The following is a 21,720-nucleotide window of genomic DNA, read 5'->3' on the forward strand; positions in this document are numbered from 1 at the left end:
CTGTGCTCTGTCTACGCAGAAAATGAGGTAAAAACTCATAAACCTATATTGGATAACAAAAAATTTAACCAAATGGCTCCTACAAACCAATAAAACCAAAATTTAATATTCATTTTTGGGCATAATATTCCTTGAAATGTAGCTTTTGAGGCCACCATGTCTATTATTAATCCTTATGGTCATTCATAAAAAGTTATATCAGTGGGATATGTATTATGAATGAAAAGGATGCACTATGCAGTGAGGCCAAACAAAGGAGACATACTGCTTACAGAGAGAGTGAACTTCAAAGCTGCGACGAATCAAAGTCGGAGAAGAAAAATCTGGAAAGCTGGAGGGATTACTGGATAAATCCCAAGAGGTGTAGTTCTTTTCCTTTACCTCTCGCTCACTCTCTCTTTCTCTCATTTTCTGCATGGTTTTGGGTGGGCCTAAAGGGGTCGAATGAGAGGGGCTGTCCTGAACAGGATTGATAGGAACAGCTGTGGAGAGGTTGGTATGAGCCTATAAGAACTGACACAGACTGTTGTGGCTACACATGCAGGTTTAAAAGGTTCTTCACAGCGATACCATGGAAGAACCACACAAAAACATCCAGTCAAAGATTCTTTAAAGAAACATCTCTTTCTTAACTTTATTATGGTCTGAAAATTATAAAAAGAACATTTTGTAAACCAGAAAGTTTCTTCAGATGTTAAAGTTTCTTTATAAAACCATTTAGGCAAAAAAGTTATTCTATGGCATCGTGAAGCACCTTTATTTTGAGAATTATATTGAGAAAATATTTACCTGCAGGAAGAATATATAATTCTGCTACAGTAGAATGGCTTAAAGGTTTCAGCCAGTTGTGTAACATTCAAGTGCCTGACAACACACACACACACACACACACACACACACACACAAGCCCACATCACATACATGCACCCACATGCAAGAATCAAAGGTATTTTTTTTCAAAGAAAGAGACATAAAAAGAGAGAATGGAACTTTATGCACATCATAGCATTTTCTTTCTTGCGTATTTATTGTCTGTCTTTACAGAGCTCAGAAATGTCAGCCCCCTGTATTCTTTTGTCCACACATAAATCAAAAAAGCTTATTTCCACAATACACAAATCATGTTGTACAGATAATAAAAGGCAACAACCTCACAAACACTGTCAATTTTCAGGACGAGCAACAATAGAGCACAGAAACATGTTCAGTTTTTTCACACACATCTGATTGAATTTTACAGTCACATGATTCATGCTTGCTCAACAGATGCATTATTAGAAAAAGTGTTTCATTTTCATTGTGAGGCTGTGTTCCTGGTCTGATCTTTGCAGATCATAGCTTCAGCAGGTTGCTGATTATTCCAGAGCTCAACAAAAATCCTAAAAATCATAGATCAAAGGAATCAGAGCATCTGCACATCAGATGAGACGTGCATTCACTTCATTTATTGCAGTCCTGACATTCAAGTGTTTTTATGCAGATATTTCACTAGCCATTCTTTCTTACATTTGTTATTAATTTGCCCTTAAGTTTTATGGATTTGAGTGGGAAAAAACGGTACCGTATATATAGGACGAGAAACTGCAAATTCTATTTTTCAAAACACTTCTAATAATAAATATTTGCCTTAGTGTTTAGCTTTTAGTGTTTATGTAGGCTATTTGATTGTTACATGATATTAATTTATTTAAAATGGAAGTTAAAATGAAGACATTCAGTAGCAGTATAGCTATTTAAAATTAGCTAGTTACTATGACCAATTTGAATGTGACAAGAAACTGGTGTCTGAAAATATATATACAGTATATGGGCCAATAGGGATTTAGCCTAGGTCGTCAAATTGTCTAGAAACGGCGCTGCTTGAACATGTCAACTGCTTTGCTGGCGGGGTTAGAAAGCTCTCGGATTTCATCAAAATTATCTTAACCTGTGTGGTAAATGAATGGGGGTCATGCAAGTTTGGAATGACATGAGGGTAAATAATGACAGAATTTTTGGGTTAACTAACTTTTTTTTAACTAACAAATATTGTTAGAAAGAATTAATACATGGGGCAGAAAATTAACTTTTCCCCCTTAAACGCTGAAAAGACTGTTCATACAAAGTGTTTCTGTGACTTTCCAAAGCACGTGGATATGAGGCTCATGATTGACTGTATGTTAGCAGCAGCAATCTCACACCGCAAACTTAAAAATCACAAGAAATAACTTAAATTGTGAGATTACAGGCTGCAATTACCTCTTTTAAGAGCTTCCAGTAGACCAAACTTACCCGGGGTTAAATTTAGAACGACTATAGGCTTATGCACAGTGTGAAAAGCCCTAAACACTGCACATTTCTGTTAAAGCTTCCAGAACATTGCCTCATTAACTTCCAATGCAAATCTGTACACACCACTTTGGATATTTTTACAAATTACTGCTCTGTAACAAATGTACACGCTGTAACTTGCATAAATACCTGACTATATTAACATCACTTAACTTGTAACTGTTTCATTCATTTTAATAGAAAGCATAAATCTGAAATATGAGATAAACAGACACATGTTTTGATATTATATATATATATATATATATATATATATATATATATATATATTTTTTTTTTTTTTTTTTTTTTATAAACAGATACCTTTACCTGTGGGATATAATGAAATTCCCTAAATATTATTATTTTTGTTCTCCAGGAAATATATAGTCTATTTTGTCTAAACCCTGAAATCTTCACAGGTGTCTTCATCCAGTAAAAGTAATGGTGTTAAAGGTTAAAATGGACTTGGCATTCCTTCGTTTTTTTCAGCCCCTGCAGCAGGGGTACAGAAGGGTACAGAGAGTGTGGGGCTGGAGGCGGGATGTCCTACTTTAGGAGGGAACATGAATTTTCAAAGACTAGTGGCCCCTTCCTCAGATTCACCACATGCTTTCATTCTTTCTGCTTGTTCACCCAGTTTGTTTTATCCCATGCGAATGAGCACACAAACTCACAGATTGCAGGGAAACCTCAGGATAATTGTACTATGAATAACTTTTTTCTTAAGACACAAGCAAATATGTGAAATACGAGATTTTCTACTGCTCTTTTTTTTCTTTTCTTTTTTGCTTTTTTTGTTTAGTCCTGCTTCACAGATGCATTTCCCAGATGAAGACACAAGTTTGTCATAAAATTACTTGATAAATATTGCTGGCCAAAGGAAGTGTAAGAAAATCTAATTCCCCTAACTTTGTCTTTTTGTCCTCTTCTTTCCCTCCCTCTCTTCTCATTCCCTCCCTCCCTCTCTCAGAGTAACCATGTGCTTTTCGTGTCAGTAGACACATTTAACCCTCTCCTCAGAATAACCGATGCATAGACAGCTGTCTCTTTTTCTCTTTCCTTTTCTCTTTCTTTTTCTTCTCCTCTCACTTCTCCTTTCGTAGTGTTCTTTATGTGTCTAGAAACTCTCCTATAGAGGAATTCATGTAACTGCAACAGGACAGAGACACCTTTAGTACATACATGCTGGAGGAAGCCACAACATAATCACCTCTAAGGGGAACAGCTTCAAAAGTCTGAGGATTGCTGGGAGAGAAGAAGAAGGACACTCAGGCTGAAAAAGCGGGACCATGCTGGGCTGTCAGATCCGGACTGGGTTTGTCCCGGTTCTGCTGGTCAGTTTTTTTCTGCTGATGGCATCTGTTTCAGGAAATGCACACATGATCAGGAAGAGGGGACTCAACCAGAAGGTAAGGATTGAATGCATTTGTGTGCGTGTGTGTGTGCATGTTGGACACCAGAGGCTTCTTAGGCTCAGCAAGGCTGCATTTATATATGTGGTCACTTTCTTGAAAATAAAATCTATTTCTGTGAGTAGAAGAAATCTAGTCTACTGTTCAAAAGTTTGTAGTTTGGTACCATTTTAAAATATTTTTGATAGAAGCCCTTTATGCTCTCCAAGGCTGCATTTATTTGATCAAAAATAAAGTATAATAGTAATATTGTCACAATTTAAAAAAACTATTATAAATTTCATTTTTTCAGCAATCTTCAGCATCATTTGTCCAGTCTTCAGTGTCACTTAATTCTTCTGAAATCATTTTAATATGCTGATTTGCTGCTCAAGAAACATTTATGGTTATTATCAGTCTAGTTTTGCTGCTTAAAAAATGTTGATAAAATATTATATACTTTTTTTAGGGTTCCTTAATGAATTGAAAGTTCAAATTAACAGAATTTATTTAAAATGTAATCTTTTTTGTAATATTATAAATGTCACTTTTGATAAATTTAATGCATATTTTTAATATAAATATTCATTTCTTAAAAAAAAAAAAAAACACAAATATTGAATTGTAGAGAAGTATATATAAGTTATATATATATATATATATATATATATATATATATATATATATATATATATATATATATATATATACATTTTCAAGATTTTATTTTCAGATCACCATATAGCCTACTGCAAATATGCTATAAAAAGAATGTAACATGCAGAAATGCACTCTAATATGACATCTGAAGTACACTTGAGCAAGAAAATGGTCATACCATATCATGCATGGCACTCTTTAGTTGTTATTGTTGTTAGTGAAGGCAGTGTTGGCAGAGGTTGGCATCATCTGTGAGCTTTTAAGAGTTTTTAGGTCCATTATACAGTGAAAAAAAACGTAATGAATACACTGTGTTTCTGTGACTCCAGTGGAGTTGCTGTGGTTAGGGTTGAATGCTCAAATGTATGTAGTGTGTGTGTGTGTGTGTGTGTGTGCGCACAACAAAGGCATTTCAGGCGGGAAGTTTCTAGGCCTCTGCTCATTAGTCCTGATAAGCATACGTTTGATTGATAACAATTAACAAGGGATGGCAAGATGGAATTTGCACCAGATGGATATCCCTTCCCAACTTACTGAATTCCAGCGTCATTCTGATTACGGCTCTACAGCGGAATTTGAGATTGACAAGATTTAAAAGCAAATCCATTCACATGCCACAGGAAATGGACCGTGCCCAAAGTAACCTCTCGGTTACATTATCATACGTACATCTATCCGGTTTTGTCCTTAAAAGGCCTCTCACACTAATTTCCAATTGATTCATTTATCATTCCGTTTGACATTATGACAAGTAACATCTGCTTCCTTCCCTAGCTGTCCTCTGTTTTTCACTCTCTCTTTCTGCAGAGTCATTGGTGTGAACTGATGATGCATGGATAGACACAGTACAGTGCGGTTATAACAATCAATCATAATTAGGTTCACATTGAGGGTAATTGAGATCATTCCACTGATGTGACTTCTCTCAGAAAAAAGCAGTAATAACAGGGTCAGAGAAGTAGGTGAGCTGTGCCTTACTTTCAGGGTTTTGTAACAGAATTGTTGTGGGAGAGAGAAAGTGGGTTTGATCCAGCATTCTGCTGAGCTGGAATTTCTGGGTGGGCCTGAAGCAGTCCAAAAGCCATCCTGGTCCAACTGGCTCCCAGCTCGCTCGTGACTGCAAACCAAGGACTGTTTATCCTGTGTTTGGTAAAAATGCTTGTGGCTGAGCATTTCAGGCTTTCATGAATACCTCAGAATGAATGAATATCACAGTGCTATCAATCCATGAGGGTTTGCGTTGCTAAAGTACAAAGGTATGGTTATAGAGCTAAATGTTTCTCATTGATCTTTTCAAAGATAGTCATCACAGAAAGCGTTTTTTCTGCTGAACAAGTAAAGACATGTGAGGGGTCATCTCAGCTCGGATGTACCCTCACAGCCCCATCAATCTCGGAGCACAGTGATGACTAACAGGCCAAGGGAGAGCGTTTTAAAAGCTGACAGAGGTGATGACAGTTGTTTTAGAGCTACTTGTCAACAACCTCCTGAGGTGATGTGAAGTGTCTGTCATCCTCTTTCAGGTTGTATTTGCTCATAGACAAGAATGCAGATCTGCTTTAATGGCAGGTTATTTCAATCTGGGTAGTGTTTTGGACCATAAAGATCTATTGTAAGATATTAAACATTAACTTCCAGCTTAAATTAATCAGTTAATGCCCTGGAACTTATGAAAAAAATTTCATCATTCAGTTAAAAAAGCTAATTTGAAACTGTAGTTTACCAAGCTAAGCTACTAACAAAAAGAAGCTACATAGAGTATATGGAAGCCATTAAGGGAGTCGATATCTTTATCATATGATATTACCCTTTTATATATTTTTATGTGGTATAAAAAAAATAGAACAGACTAGAATAGCACACATTTATTTAATTAAAAAATTTTGGTTTTAAAAAATATATTAAAAAAAGGGTTATTTTAAATTATAATAAAATTTCACAAACAAATAAATGCTGCCTTGGTGAACAACCGAATCCTTTTCAAAAACATAAAATGATTTGTAAATGATAATAAATAACTAATAAAACTACAAAAACCAATCAATCAACCAATGATTGATTGAATCAAAACTACAAAACACAGTTGTGTTTATAACTGAGTAAAATTGTGAACAGCACAGCAGCATTACCTATTTTGTTTCAAAAAAGACACAGAGGTTTTAAATGAATCTGTGAATCATTAATTTGATCAACAAATTGTTTATTTAAATGAGCCATACAAACTGATTTACTAAAATGATTCAACCCTACTTATGGGACAGACAGAGCAGATGGGGAGAGTTCAACTGAGGTGTGATAAAATATGACCAAAAGTACAATTTGTCTCTAAAGCTACAGTATAAGTTATTAAGGAAAAATTTGACTGTTGTTGTGTTTAAACTAGCTAATTTCCAACATGGGATCAGGCTAAAGCAGTTGAACAGCAGTCATGTGTTCTGTAGCAGAGAGAGTTCAACAGTAATCCCAGTCAGCTGAGAAGACCATGTTTAACCACACCTAGAAATTGGAGAAAAAAAAAAAACATTTATTTTGTAATGTTTAGATAAAACACATGAACATTTCATTAAGGACTTATATCTGAAGTCTACCTGGTCTGGTATGATCAAAAAATCTAAAATCGACACCTGTCCGATTGACACTACACGATGCATATTATAATTAATTTAAGGGGAAGGAAAGTAATGTTTCTAACAAGTACATGGCAGCTAATCTCATGGCATGTCAATATTAAGCTATTCAAAATCAAAGGGGCTGCTACATTTCCTCAAAGCCTTTAGGGATTACCGTAATTCATCATGGTTTATCAGGAAAAGAGGTGAAACACTGAAATGAGTGACCTTCACCTTGCCCCTCATCAACATTTCTAGTCCCATCTTCAGATCTGTCAATCATCTACAGGTCCCGTCTTACTCACTCCACTCAGTTCAGACCGAGCCAAGCTACCAAAGCACATAAGAAGATGTAAAATACCCAGAACTCAGCAGGAAATGAACGTGCAGACGTCTAGACTTAAATCACAGCTCACTGGAGGAACTTGGGAAGAGAGAGGAAAAGGGCCTATTTAGTTTTCCTCTCATAATTATCTTAATGATTGCTTGGAAGACCACACTACAGAGTACTAACCATGTCAACATGTATTTAGTTCAAATCTTATTGTCAATACTAATAGGGGCCTCAAGTCAGTGAACCTGAAGGATGTAGAGCAGTAACAGGGTGGAGCATTTTGATGGTAAATGAAGGATATTTTGTGGCTCCTTGGAGGGTGAGGGAGTGTAATTTTGCAGTGCATAACCTCATAGTTAAATGTGCAGGCATTTTTCACCAAACATGCAAGAAAAAAATGAGTTATAAGGTTTGGGTCCACACTCTGTATCTCACACATGTTGCTTAGATTTGTGTTAAAACACAGTAAAAGCAGCATCAAACAAAGTTCCTGTGTGGTTAATAAAAGTATCAGTATTGTTGCCTGATCAAATCAGGGGACTGGAACAAACTGTTATGTAAGCTACTGATATCTTCTATGCAGGAACAGAGGATCTAGGGGAGATAAGCAGAAAGACATATACAGGATCAGGGGACCTATTCCAGACAGGAAGACTACACTACCACTTCCTCTTTGCCTCATCCAGAGACACTTGGGAAATAATCTGTTCGTTAGATAAGCAAAGGCCGACTGATTTTAACGGTCACTGATACTTTTATTGTCAGCACTGGTAAAACAGCATGCTGAATTACTGTCATGTTGATGGCAGTCATAAATCATAAAATATTGATCTAAACTTCATGAATTGCAGACCCAAGTCTTACAGGCCATTGCTGTTATGCAACGGATACATTCATAAAGGTATCAAAGAAAGACAAGTTTGTGTGTGTGTGTGTGTGTGTGTGTGTGTGTGTGTGTGTGTGTGTGTGTGTGTGTGTGTGTGTGTGTGTGTGCGTGCGTGTGTGTGACCAAAGACCACAAAACCAGTCATAAGGGTCTTCTTTTTTTAAAAAAAACATGATCTGAAAGCTGAATGAATAAGCTTTCCATTAATGTAAATCTACTGATTTCCATTTATTTATATTGGCTATTGCTACAAATATACCCATGCTACTTATAACTGATTTTGTGATCCAGGGTCACATGTATATATATATATATATATATATATATATATATATATATATATATATATATATATATATATAGTATATTTAATAAACATAAACATAAACATTTATTTAATATACATCACTGTTTAAATGTTTGGGGTCAATAAGTTTTTTTTTTTTAAAAGAAATGTATTCATTTCTGTTATTGATCAAAACTGAGATTAATAATTATATTACTAAAAAAAAACTATTTCTAATAAATGGCTAAATGCATTAATGTGAATGTACACTATTTTCTAAAATAATGATAATAAATGTTTCTCGAGCAGCAAATCAGCATATTACAGTGATTTCTGAAGGATCATGTGTCATTAGACTGAAGTTATGAAGCTTTTCCATCACAGAAGTAAATTATATTTTAAAATATATTAAACCAGATTATTTTAAACTGTAATAATATTTAACAATATTACTGTGCTTTCTGTATTTTTGTTCAAATAAATGCAGCGTTTTGTGAGCAAAAGAGACTTATTTCAAAAATCTTTCTAACTTCACTTTTGGTAAGACCTATAGTAACTTTTTAGTATATTGAAAATATTAAATGAATACTGAATTAAAATTTTCTTGTACTCTTAAAAAGACAATAACATTTTATCTAACCTAATTCCTAATTGCAACAACCACAATGGGCTTATGCCAGACATTTGCTTTTATTTTAACAGTTTGTTTGAAAGCAAAGCTCCAGCCAAGTGAACATGCAGAGTTTTTAAGATGCATGCAGTTAGTTCTCAAACCCATAATTTAATTAGTAAACAAAATCACAGCCACATTTCGACTTGGGCCCTAATAAAAGACTCTGTAGAGAAGAATGAAGTGCTGAATTCCAGCTGATGCATGTCTGCATCTTAAACAGCTCTGGTCTGGAGATTCAACAGCAGTTTAATATACACTTGGCCAGGGTAGCAAGAGAACTGATGAGCTTAAGTAGAGTTGAACTGTAAAAAGAAAAGCAAGAGCGGGAGAATGGAGGAGGTTTCTCAGAACAAAATGCACCCCTAAACAGTACCTCTAGTGCAAACTGAATCCTGGCTCAGACAGATCTATGACTCCATTGCAGAACCCATGGGAGGAAGAAAACTTGAGTAGAAAGGCCCAGACTTGGATGAAAAGCCTTTTTTTTCTTCAAACCCAGCCTCTCTGTGAGAGGCATTATGTTCCTGAACAGTGTACCCATTATATTAACAGTGCTAAATCAGAGAGAAAACAGTGTCACAGGCTTTTATAGATGCAAAATATCATCCATAGGAACAGAAATCTTCTGATTTGAAACCAATGTACTTTATTAGGCTTATTGTTTTGTGCAAGTTTTTTTGTTTGTTTTTGTTTTCTTAGTGGAAGCTTTAAAATAATATACATACACATACCAGTGGACAAATTTTGGAATTTTTGGATTTTTAAATGTCTTCTCTTATGCTAACCAAGGCACAATAAAATTGTAAAATTGTGAAATATTGTTGTAATTTAAAATTGTTTTATTTCTGCTTGAATATATTTAAAATGACATTTATTCCTGTGATGGCAAAGTTACATTTTCAGCAGCCATTACTCTAGGCTTCAGGATCATATGATCCTTTAGAAATCATACTAATATAGCTGATTTGGTGCTTAATTATTAAACATTTTCCTAGAATGTTAAAGTGAAAACCATGATCTGGATAAATAGAAAGTTAATTAAACCGCATTTATATATTATATATATATATAAATGTGCTTTCTGTCCCTTTTGATACATTTAATGCATCCTTGTGAAATAAAATAATAATAATAAAAAATTATTCTTACCCTAAACTATAGTATATAATGTGTCCCGCGAATATATTGAGCAGAAAAATATGAAATTTCTTGAGCACCAAGCCAGCATATGATTTCTGAAGCATTATGTGACACTGAATACTGGAGTAATAAAAATTTCACTTTTGACATCAATAAGTAACATTTTAAATGTATGTTTAGAAAGTAAGTTATTTTCAATTGTAATAATTTGTCACAATACTCTTCTTTCAAAAACATAAGAAATTCATTATAATTTATCCTTACATATATTGTCTATCAATCTCTCAGGACTATGAGTACCCCAACCATCCTCAGGCCGCTCAGCACCAGAAGAACGACCGCTGTCCTCCTCCACCGCAGATGCTGCCTGAGCGAGCCTGTGAGGTCCCGGGCTGTCGGTCCGATTCTGAGTGTGAGAGACACAAACGGTGCTGTTACAACGGCTGCATCTACGCCTGCCTGGAGTCAGTTCAACCTCCACCCGGTGAGAAAACATACCATGATCTGCTCCGAAATCAATATAACCAACAGACACACATATCCGCTTTAGCATTATTACAAGGCATAGTGCTAATGGATTTGAAATGAATAGATCCTCTCGTGAGTTACTGAGCTGGATGTTTATACAGTGGATCATGAGTACATTTAGCCATACTGATATTGTGTATTGATTTCTTATTGCTCAGTGCTGGACTGGTTGGTGCAGCCCAAGCCACGTTGGTTAGGAGGGAACGGCTGGCTTTTAGATGGACCAGAAGAAGTTCTGCAGGGTGGGTATCGATTAATCAGTGATTGAATACTGACTCATCATTTCATTTTGTTTTGAGCAATATTAATAACCCAGAGCTTAGTCACTGTAGACGCCATATTGACTTTTCCACAAATGAAAACAAGGCTTGAGAGATAGACTTACAGTATTTACAATGGCATGTGCTGTATAAAGGTCCTAGATCCCATGGAACGGCTTTCAAAGCTGTTTTCTGGAGTTTTATGTACTGAAAGTCCTTCAGTACAATTAATGGAATTGGTATGTTCAATCCATTGAACAGACTGTACTTCTATCTCGCACAGTGTTGTTTTCATTTCCATCAAAAATTCTACATAGAGCTAAATTTGAGAGCAAAAATTATTCAGACACTTTGACCTGACCATGTTTTGCTTAAGTGTTTTTCTTTAATTGTTAATGAAATCGTTTTACACACCAGACTGAACTAAATTAAGCATTGCTTGGTAATTGATTGACCTAAATTGCTATTATCTAATAGTCTATAAGATTCTGTCACTAATTACTCGCACTCATGTCATCCCAAACCCCTAAGGGTTTCATTCATCTTCAAAACACAAATAAAGATATCTTGATGAAATCTGAGAGCTTTCTGACCCTGCAAAGACAGCAATGCAACCACAATGTTCAATGCCCTGAAAAGTAGCATGGACTTTGTTAAAATAGTCTAACACTGCCATCTGTAGTTGGTTTACTATTATTACTAAATCAAGTATGAAAAGACAAGGCTTATGTGAACACTTTGCCTGCAATAAAACATTCTGGTGCTCCAACCAATAAATGATATTGTGTGTCAGAACACACTGGTAACTTGCTTGAACACAGATATGCACATAGTGGGAGACACCAGTAACTTGCTTGACTTTCTTTATGTGTAGCTGAGGCCTGTAGCACCACAGAGGATGGAGATGAGCCTTTGCTCTGCCCAACTGGTTACGAGTGCCACATTATCAACCCTGGAAACCCCTCAGCTGGGATCCCAAACCGAGGCCAGTGCATCAAACAGCGTGGAAACTCAGGTCTGAAGGGGCTCCTTCATCCAAACTTTCATTCATACATCCATCACTCCGTCCACTCACACAGTGTGTAGGTTATATAGTATGGTGGTTATAAACATTGTTTTAGAAACATTTCTAAGCAGGATTACATTCACACATTCTACAGTAGACTGCATAATTAATATATTTAAACAAAAATATTAAAGACATTTAACTGTTCTTCCTCTAGATGGACGTAGCCTGAGACACAAGTCCTTCAAAGATTACAAGGATTATTTAGGTTAGTACGACCACCAATTTATTTTGTGTTTCAGCTGTAGGAAAGGGAAGAATAAAAGCAGCCATTATTAATAAAATGACAATGAATTTAATCATTATTCTTCAGGAAGTAACTCCAACAATGCAGTGAGTTATGAGAAACCTCAGCACAAGCATGTGGGCTGAGACAGGTGAGTTGAGTTTCACCACTGTATCCCAACATGTTTTGTGATTTAATGTATTAAAAGAGGCACTTTTGTCTCATTTAGGTTCCTGTTCAGGAATCAGGACTGAAGTAACCACTAACCGCTGACTTCTGAACCCCAACCATCAAATCCAACAGAACTGCACAAGCCTTTCTCTTCAGTTTAAACCAGAGATCGGTTCAAATCTGGTGCTCTTTTTCTTAGGTGCTTAATGTGGAGTGACAGAAATACAAAGCTAAAATGTCCTACCTCGTATAAAAGCCAAAAACAGACCACAGAAAGTATCAAAGAACTTATACAATAATATGTCTTCTACATCTACAAGCTGAATTAACTATATGTGAGTTGTGTCAAAGGAGGATATTCTGTGTGGTTTTTATGCTGCTGAGTCTGAACTTTTTTTCCATTGTAAACACCAAAAACAGCTAGTTAATGTATGCTAACTGCTTGGTTATTGTGAGGATTTAAATTTTGGTACAGAGATGCTCCATCAGGACTTAAATTCCATACCACACAATTATATTTCGCCTTTAAAGTTTTTTTTTTTTTTTTTTTTTTATAATGTAGGTGCTTGCGTCAGCTATAGTTTAACATAACCAGGCAACAGTTAGATCCCGTCTACCACTCCAAATTATTTGTTTTTCATATGGTGCTCCAATCATTTACTATGGTTGTTGTTGTGCAGGTCTATGTTTTACTCTACTGCTCTCTGATAAGCTATACAAATCTGACGAGTGGGACAAACCACAATACACAATGCTTTCAGTAAATCAAAACATTTGAAACTGGTGCTGCATATACTGCCTTGTAATTCCAAATAAAACATTTGATAAAATACATCTGTGTCATGACTCATGCTCATGTGTATCAGAACGTAATGGGCTGTGCTTGATCTTAGCTAAAGAAATAACTCATCGGATTTTATCCAGCGATCATTATTCACATCAATTTAAAAAGGTAAAAATATGAAAAAGGATCTTCTGTAATAACTCTCATGAAACCTTTATTCAGTTATTTTGTTATCATACATGTATTAATTACAATATTTAGTGTTTGTAAGACCTTTTTATCTTTTATGGGAAGTAAGTTTAAACTCCACTGATTATCATGAAGAAGATTTACTTTTATTTTAACACTCATAAAAGTTTGTTTAAAAAAAAAAAAAAGGTTTTGTTGAGTCAAAATCCCTTTAACCCTTTCACGCATAGTGGTCATTACAGTGGAAGCTATTAAAAAAGCATTTTTTTTTTAATTTGCATGGGTTTTCATGGCAAAGTTGCACATCAGCCTCTTCATTGGACCCTGGTGCATCATCCTTTAAATTGGAACCATGTGGCAAGCTGTCGTGTTTAAATTTTTTTTCCCTCCAAACCAAGATGCCCAAGGGTTAGACATAAGTTGCTCCATTATATCCACCCATTCCTTCTATCCTAGGAGACTCTTGTAGGTAAAAATAAATATTGCAGCATCAAGCAATATCTAATGAATCATATCACAGTAAAATTTTCCAAGTTTTGAATTTAGATTGAGAGAAAATTCTGATTAATCACATGTCCACTGTAGAGGACGTTATGCATCAATTGCTATATTTCAGCTACAATTCATAATTATAATGTGAATATTATTTTTGAAACTTAAAATTTAAGAACTTAATCTGCAGTGACTTTTTTACTGTAAATAAATGTATTTGTATTATTAGAATGTAATTTTCATTGAAATCGAAAAAGGTCATGTGATTACATAATGTATGACACTTGTAATACATTACTTTACCTGTTAGATAAAAAAGTAATCTGATTTCGTATTGCACGTTATTGTAATGCGTTTTTACTCATAACATCAAAAAATAATCTGATTACATAATGCATGTTATTTGTAATGCGTTTCTTTATTCAACATCAAAAAGTAATCTGATTGCGTAATGCATGTTACTTTTAATGTTTTTCCTTACTCATAACATCAAAAAGTAATCTGATTGTGTAATGTGCATTATTGTAATGTGTTCTTTACTCATAACATCAAAAAGTAATCTGATTACGTAATGCATGTTACTTGTAATGTGTTTCTTTATGTTACATCAAAAAGTAATCTGATTAGGTAATGCACATTACTTGTAGTTAACTACTTGTTAGATCAAACAGTAATCTGATTAGGTAATGCATGTTACTTGTAACACATTATTTTACTTGTAACATCAAAAAAGTAATCTAAATGCGTAATGCATGTTACTTGTAATGCATTACCCCCAACACTGATCATTTCAGATGAGATTGAAAAAAGTATCGCTAGGTTTTCTCAGAGGAGGGCTATAGAACAGTTTCCACAGTTGTACCTTGACAGGCTGTAGAAAATTCTGATGGAATCATGTCCTCATGTTCTAATATCAAAGATACGCAAAGTGCAACTTATATGAATATGCAATATTTCGCATATATATGTATATTTTGTATATATATTATATAGATTTCACATGATTTTATACAATTGTATTGATCAGTTTGTTAAATTCACATACTTTATCTGTTTGATTATTGTCTTATGCTTAATATAATATATCTTCAGTTTAAACCATAACCATGCTGTCCACTCAAGTGGACATCTGAAGATCTCTTTGAAAAATTAGTAAAAAAAAAAAAAATCAATTCTTGTTTTTCATGCCCTAAGTGCAATAAAAACACATAGGAAAAACTGAGTCCTAACTGAGGTTATCATAATTCAATTATGAAAGGGTTAAACAATCGTTGCTAAAGTAAGGATGTACATGGACAGTCCTGGAACCTTTTTTTTTTTCTTCTTCTTCTTTGGAATACCTTTAATGGTGAGACGTATTTGCCATAAAGACTATATAGGGATATAAGGGATTTTTTATATATATGTGTGTGTATATGTATATATACTTTGGTCATATAGTAGCTATTTAGATTTTTATATCATTACCTCCCCGGTACGTTTTGTTTATCTGTTTAATTTTTTTTATTTATTTATATGTTTTCCACCCCTTTTTTACTGTTTGTAAGCTGAGTCGTTTAAATGCATGATAATGTGTAATAATTGCAATTGAACAAGAAGTTAAAGTTAACGTTTCTAGTTCTTAATATCTTTATATCTTACACACGTAACTTTGTTTATAAAGCTTATGTAATTAAATCTTAGCTACATTTTAATTATAGTTTTAACTGGCATAATGCACAAATACAACAATATCGAAACAATTATATTTAAATATTTGGACTTTTATTTTGAAATTCATGACGCTTCCCTTCCGGGTCAGGGGTAACCAACGTGGTGTGTCTTGCAGCCCAACGTGTGCGCTTCTTCTGAGTGGTAAAACATCTAAAAGAGAATAATAAATAAGAAAAGAAGGTAAGGAAAGAGATTGTACTTTTTTATTTGCATTATGTTCTTCTCGGATCGTACGGCATGATGTATGTGCCACCTAAATCAGTAGTTAACGTAACTTAAGTTAACTAACGTTACTTCAGAAAGGCATTTTCAGAGACTAACTAAAACACGAGGCGCTTAGTCGAACTGTCTAAAAAAAGCAAATTATGATGTATATACACTGTTACATTTGCAGTTATGTAAACATTTAGGGTTATAATGTCGTTCGGGGTCTCTGTAACGTTAGTGAACAGTAACGTTTCGCACTGATTCAACTAACTTAACGTTATTTGATCAAAATAGCAGACTCTTCTTTGACTAAAACAATGTTCTCGTGATGTCTACAGATCTCAGATCAGCGATGGGGGAGTTTAAAGTTCACCGTGTTCGGTTCTTTGATTATATGCCGTCGGGAATCAGAGCCTTGGCTTATAATCGAGATACTGAAAGGATGGCAGTGGCGAGGATTGACGGATCAGTGGAGGTTTTCCACTCTTCAGACAGATTTTTCCAAGAAAAGGTACCTTCAGTAATATTTATCAAATAGATGCTCATAAGACAACTCTGTCTTAGTATTGTGGACTAAAGCTACATTGATAAAATGGTTTTTGACCAGCAATCACTTTGTTAAATATGCGTAATAATTACATTTCCTTTGTCCACAGATCATCCCTGGCAGAGAGCAGTGTGGGATTGAAGGTCTGTCCTGGGTTGGGGAGCGTCTGTTCAGTGCAGGACTCAACGGTGGAATAACGGAGTATGACTTGACAAACCAGAAAGTGAAATACACCGTAGATGCCTATGGAGGGCCAATCTGGACTATAACAGGCAATCAGCAAGGAACACACTTAGCGGTATGTTTACTATGTGTACAGTAACAAAAATCAGCCATGGGTAATGTATAAATGTCATTGCATTAGATAAAAAAATAAAATTCTAATTTTAACAAATGATTTGTTTAATTGTAAATAAACAATACATTCAGTTGTCATGTAAGTACGTTCTTGTTAATTATATTCCAGTCATATGTTCTGTTTAAATGTATGCTGAAGTGTACTTCAGAAAAATAAGGTTTTTGTTTTTTGCCATCTGTAGGTTGGTTGTGAAGACGGAACTGTGAAACTGTTTGAGGTGAATGAAGACAAAATACAGTTTGAGAGAAATCTGGATAGACAAAAAAGTAAGACTGTGGTTCTATTTTAAACTTTCAGATGAATATAATTTGTTATTGAATAAAAAAAAATAATACCTGATTACCTATTCCATAGGCCGCATCATCTCTCTGTCCTGGCACCCATCAGGCTCCAAAATAGCAGCTGGAATGATGGATATGATCCAGATATTTAATGTAGAGACAGGTAAATGGCGTCATTCCTCTAGAATGGATTACTGTATTTAGTTAAGTAGAGTTAGTAGAAGAACTGGAAATATGAATGTAATCAAGTGTTTAATGTGTTTTCTAGGACACTCTGTTCACAGGATGCTGGCTGACAGAGGGGTCGGGACATCCCGCAGTAAGGAATGTGTGGTGTGGAGTGTGGTCTACCTCTCGGATGGGACAATCATCAGTGGAGACTCTGTGGGAATGGTCAAATTGTGGGATGATCAAACCGGTACACTAATCAAAAGCCATAATGTCACAAAATGTGATGTGCTGGCATTATCAATCTCTCAGGTGAGAAAAATGACGTTTATGACTTTATTCACTACTGCTCAAAACTTTGGGGTCATTGATATCTTTTAAGGTTTTTGAAAGAATGGCTAAATTTATTTGATCAAAAATACTGTAAAAACTGTGAAATTCTATTACAGCTTATAAAGTTTAATATTCTTTCGAATGTAATGTATTTTCTGTGATGGCAAAGCTGAATTCTCAGCAGCCATTACTTCAGTTTTTAGTGTCACATGATCCTTCAGAAATCATTCTAAAATTCAGATTTAGTGCTCGAGAAACATTTCTTATTATCAGTGTTAAAAAAAAAAAAGTTATGTTTTTGTAGAACCTGGTTAAAAAAAATTTCCCATGAATTTTTGTTTAAAAAAAGTGTTTAAAAACCGCATTTATTAGAAATAGGAATGCTTAATAACATTAAAAATATTTTCTGCCTAACTGTACTGTAAGAATATGTACAGGATAACATCTTATCATACCTCTTGAATGGCAGAATGAGGACAGCCTTGTTGCCGGGACTTCAGAAGGAACTGTGGTACAGTTTCAGTTCATCTCTGTGGTTTTGGGAAAGGATGACAAAGAATGGGTCCGAACCAGAACATTTAAGAACCACACACATGACATCAGAGCAGTGGCAGAGATCACGACAGCTGTGGTTTCAGGAGGTGAGTTTATTCTTAGACTATTCAAACAGAGCTGCCAAATCATCATACGATACGACTGAAGTATTTTTGTTTAAAATAGTTTAATAGAGCATTCTCATCTCAGGTATGGATGCACAGCTGGTCGTGAGACCTTTATTAGACAAGATTGAAGTGAGATCAGCGGCCTCGGCTTTAAGGAAGATTCACTTTCCACATGTGAGTATTGTGACTTTTACATAGACAGCATGTTTGTAATTGATTCTTAATAGGAGGAACTTGTTGTGCTCTGTTGCATTGCAGAGGAAACTGGTGTCCTGTGCGAGGAAGTCAGGCCTGATGCTTTTCCAGTACTCTGGTCATCTGGAGCTCTGGAGACTGGGAGAGAGTGAAGGAAAAGGTGAGGATAATATTCAGTGTGAAGATTAATATAAAATACCAGTTAAATGTTTGGAAACTCCTAATCATTTTGTACTATTAGTATTTTAGAAAAATAGTAAAGTATTTAAAAGCTACGAAATGGCATAAGTGGAAAAAAGGAAATTAAACTACCATTTAAACGTTTTGAGTTAGTAAGGTTTTTCTTTTCTGAGAGAGGTTATAGTTTTATTCAGCAATGTAACTATAAATTTATAAAAATGGACAGTTATTTATTATTATTAAAAGACAATCGAAATGAAACAAAATATTTTTATTTAGGAAAAAATTGCTGATCTTTTTAACATTTAATCAAAGATTAAATAAAGATTCCTGAAAAAAAATGTTTTATACAAAAAATGTGAGTAGATTTTAGTTTTACATTTTTAAACACCAAGTCAGCATCTTAGAATGAATTCTGAAGGGTCATATGACAAAACAAATGGCATTTTAAAATGTAATAAAAAATAACATTTAATTTTAAAAATATTTAATCAAATGAAAGCAGTCTTTGTTCTTGTTTAGCTTTGTCTTATTTCTTCATGACATTTGTTCTGGAATGCTTTTATACAACATTCCCATACAGAAATTGTTTATTTCTGGTCCAGCTCATGATGGAATGTTTTATAAAACTAATGTAAAGCAGAAAAGCGATACTTAAAATAATGAGAAACAAGTTTAGTCAAGTGTCTTTTTTTTTAGACTCTCAAACTTTTGACTGATCACACATGAAATCATTTCTAGTGTTTATTTTTAGCATGAAATGTCAATTTCTTTTGTGATGTTAACTATCGGTCTTCTGTTGTCAGCCACACCAGGAAGCAGTTTATTTGTAAAAAGAAATCCAGAGAAGCTGCTTCATTTGAAAGTGAAGGTACAAGTGCTTGTTGTGAAAATTGTCATTTGATTAAAATAATTTCACAGAATACCTATTGAAAAGTCATCTGTAAAACATTAAGCAGAGTGTGGTGAGAGTTGTGACACTCAAACGAATGAAGTGATTGAGCTGTGATGTTTATCTGCAGGGTGAGGATCACATCGGCTGCAGTGCCGTGTCTCCCTGTGGAGAGTGGATTGTGTACTCCACAGCCAGCAGTCTACGGCTCTACAGGCTACACTTTGACAATAACAATGTCAGCATCACCAAGGTACTACAGATTTCCACAGAGCTGCATGAAAACACATTACATGGTTTTGAAGCATGCTAAAGAAATGCATAGATTTTCATTGAATTTAGAAGAATCTGATGACCTCAGATAAGGCCCCATGAAAACAGTTAAACAGTAGACCAACAGTTTTTGTTTTTTTTTCTCTTCTTTCAGATATCCAAGCTTCCAAAGGTACTCAGCTCAGCCAATCAGCTTTGCTTCTCCTCAGACTCCTCCTATTTGTTTTCCGCCTCCACACAGTCATCAGTGCACTTAGTTTCTCTCAGCCAATCAGGATGCAAGTTTGTGGGAACCCTTAAACCTAAGTCAGGTGAGAGGACTATAGGGTTTGGTGTGAAAAACGTTAGTTTTGTCATTAATACTTAATTTTTCAAGGGTGCATTAAGTTGATCGAAATGCATTTTCATATAATGTTACAAAATATTTATATTTCAAAATAAATGCTGTTCTTTTGAACTTTCATTCATTCACAAATCCTGAAAAATAAAAATCACAGTTTCCAAAAATATTTAGCAACACGACTGTTTTCATAAAATCATTCGTCGTCCTCAGGTTCCCATCAGGCCATTCACTTATTAGCTGCTAGTGAGGATGGCAAATGGCTGGCCTCTGCAAACAGTGACCACGAGGTTCACATCTACAACCTGCAGACACGGAGGGTGTGTTGTGTTCAATGACCAGAATGTTTATGTAACCTTATAGAAACATTAGACCGAAGATGGATGTTTAACAACGACCTTATACGTTTCAGGTTCATTGCACGGTTCCTGTCTACAGCTCTGCCGTCACCGCCATGGGTATTCACCCAACTACAAACTGTCTGTTCATCATGTATGCAGATCAACAGGTAATCACTGAGCGCTCATGACAACTTGCATTGAATAGTGTAAGGGTGAAGTAGTAGGTTTGATTGTATTTCTTGGTCTCATGTGCTCTTGTTCACCACAGATGTGTGAGTATTCCATAGAGCAGAACGAGTACACGGATTGGAGTAGAACAGTGCAGAGGAAGGGCCTTCATCGCTTCTGGTTGGAAAGAGACACACCGTGTCTCAATGTGATGTTCAACCCACAAAATCCATCCCATGTGATCCTGCATGATATGTACATGCTCTGCATCATTGACAAAAGCCTGGTGAGAAAGAATCAAGTTCAGAAAGCATTTGCCAATCTTATTTAAAGGATGCAATAGGTGATTTTCTTCAGAAACGTTTTTTTGTTATACTGGTTGAAAGTATCTTCACAACCCAATAGCAATCATTAAGTTAAGTAGTTTAAATAGATTTATCTGTATTTATATATAATATTTCAAATGGTAGTTAGATTTTTGTAATGTGTTTAATCAATTTATGTACTTTAATGTGTTTCTTTTCTAGCCACTTCCTGATGACAAAACTCAATTTTACAATCAGCTGACTCTGAAGAGCCTCCCGGAAGAACAGAGGAAATGTCACAGCCATGCTTTTAAAATCTCCAAGACCTTCAAGGTGTGTGTGTGTGTGAGCCACATATACTTTTCTTCCCCAGAAATGTGGATAAAAAGTGTATTACTTAACTCTGTGTCTGTTTTTTAGGATATCCTGTTTGTTGAGCTGATGTCGGATCAGTCTCTGGTGGTGGTTGAGCGCCCACTAGAGGACGTCGCCACTCAGTTGCCTGCACCCATCAAACAAAAGAAATTTGCCACATAAGGAGGAACCACTCCATCTGTATGTGTGTGGCCCCAATGAGGAAGTGTGTTTTTTTTTTTAAAGAGACTGCAAATTGTTCCCCGTTTCCCCCAATGTAAAAACTGCTGTGACAGTATTAAAAAGAAATATTTACTGTACCTGCTGTGTTGGTCTTTTGTCTAAAAAAATTTAAGTTTGGTATCTTCAGGTATGTTCTGATGATGTTATTGTTA

At 35.1% G+C, this 21,720-nt stretch overlaps 2 protein-coding genes across 3 annotated transcripts; both read left to right on the plus strand.

The window, feature by feature from the left end:
• Positions 1-2,624: 2,624 nt before the first annotated feature.
• wfdc1 (WAP four-disulfide core domain 1) lies at positions 2,625-13,375 on the plus strand. Of its 2 annotated transcripts, XM_052582471.1 has the most exons (7): positions 2,626-3,722; positions 10,581-10,776; positions 10,979-11,062; positions 11,955-12,095; positions 12,304-12,354; positions 12,460-12,523; positions 12,602-13,375. In XM_052582471.1, the coding sequence occupies exons 1-6, from the start codon at positions 3,603-3,605 to the stop codon at positions 12,516-12,518; spliced, it is 651 nt and encodes a 216-aa protein (XP_052438431.1). In that variant the 5' UTR covers positions 2,626-3,602; the 3' UTR covers positions 12,519-12,523; positions 12,602-13,375. The 2 variants fall into 2 exon arrangements, with proteins under 2 accessions (XP_052438432.1, XP_052438431.1); XM_052582472.1 differs by lacking the exon at positions 12,304-12,354 and having other exon boundaries at positions 2,625-3,722.
• Positions 13,376-15,777: 2,402 nt separating this feature from the next.
• Positions 15,778-21,645, plus strand: utp4 (UTP4 small subunit processome component). The gene is made up of 17 exons (XM_052583113.1): positions 15,778-15,901; positions 16,267-16,439; positions 16,585-16,773; positions 17,015-17,099; positions 17,188-17,277; positions 17,383-17,594; positions 18,085-18,256; positions 18,360-18,451; positions 18,536-18,632; positions 19,459-19,523; positions 19,675-19,797; positions 19,972-20,128; positions 20,371-20,477; positions 20,570-20,665; positions 20,767-20,952; positions 21,194-21,304; positions 21,392-21,645. The coding sequence occupies exons 2-17, from the start codon at positions 16,281-16,283 to the stop codon at positions 21,506-21,508; spliced, it is 2,058 nt and encodes a 685-aa protein (XP_052439073.1). The 5' UTR covers positions 15,778-15,901; positions 16,267-16,280; the 3' UTR covers positions 21,509-21,645.
• Positions 21,646-21,720: the final 75 nt, after the last annotated feature.

The sequence above is a fragment of the Carassius gibelio genome, chromosome B18, assembly GCF_023724105.1.
Source record: "Carassius gibelio isolate Cgi1373 ecotype wild population from Czech Republic chromosome B18, carGib1.2-hapl.c, whole genome shotgun sequence".
NCBI classification, from domain to species: Eukaryota; Metazoa; Chordata; class Actinopteri; order Cypriniformes; family Cyprinidae; genus Carassius; species Carassius gibelio.

Coding starts and splice junctions, on each gene's coding strand:
- wfdc1 (XM_052582471.1), top strand. CDS start 3,603: ATGCTGGGCTGTCAGATCCGGACTGGGTTTGTCCCGGTTCTGCTGGTC. Junction 12,096..12,303: donor CAAACAGCGTGGAAACTCAG/GTCTGAAGGGGC, acceptor TTCTTCCTCTAG/ATGGACGTAGCCTGAGACAC. Junction 12,355..12,459: donor AGATTACAAGGATTATTTAG/GTTAGTACGACC, acceptor ATTATTCTTCAG/GAAGTAACTCCAACAATGCA.
- utp4 (XM_052583113.1), top strand. CDS start 16,281: ATGGGGGAGTTTAAAGTTCACCGTGTTCGGTTCTTTGATTATATGCCG. Junction 17,278..17,382: donor GATATTTAATGTAGAGACAG/GTAAATGGCGTC, acceptor TGTGTTTTCTAG/GACACTCTGTTCACAGGATG. Junction 21,305..21,391: donor AAATCTCCAAGACCTTCAAG/GTGTGTGTGTGT, acceptor TCTGTTTTTTAG/GATATCCTGTTTGTTGAGCT.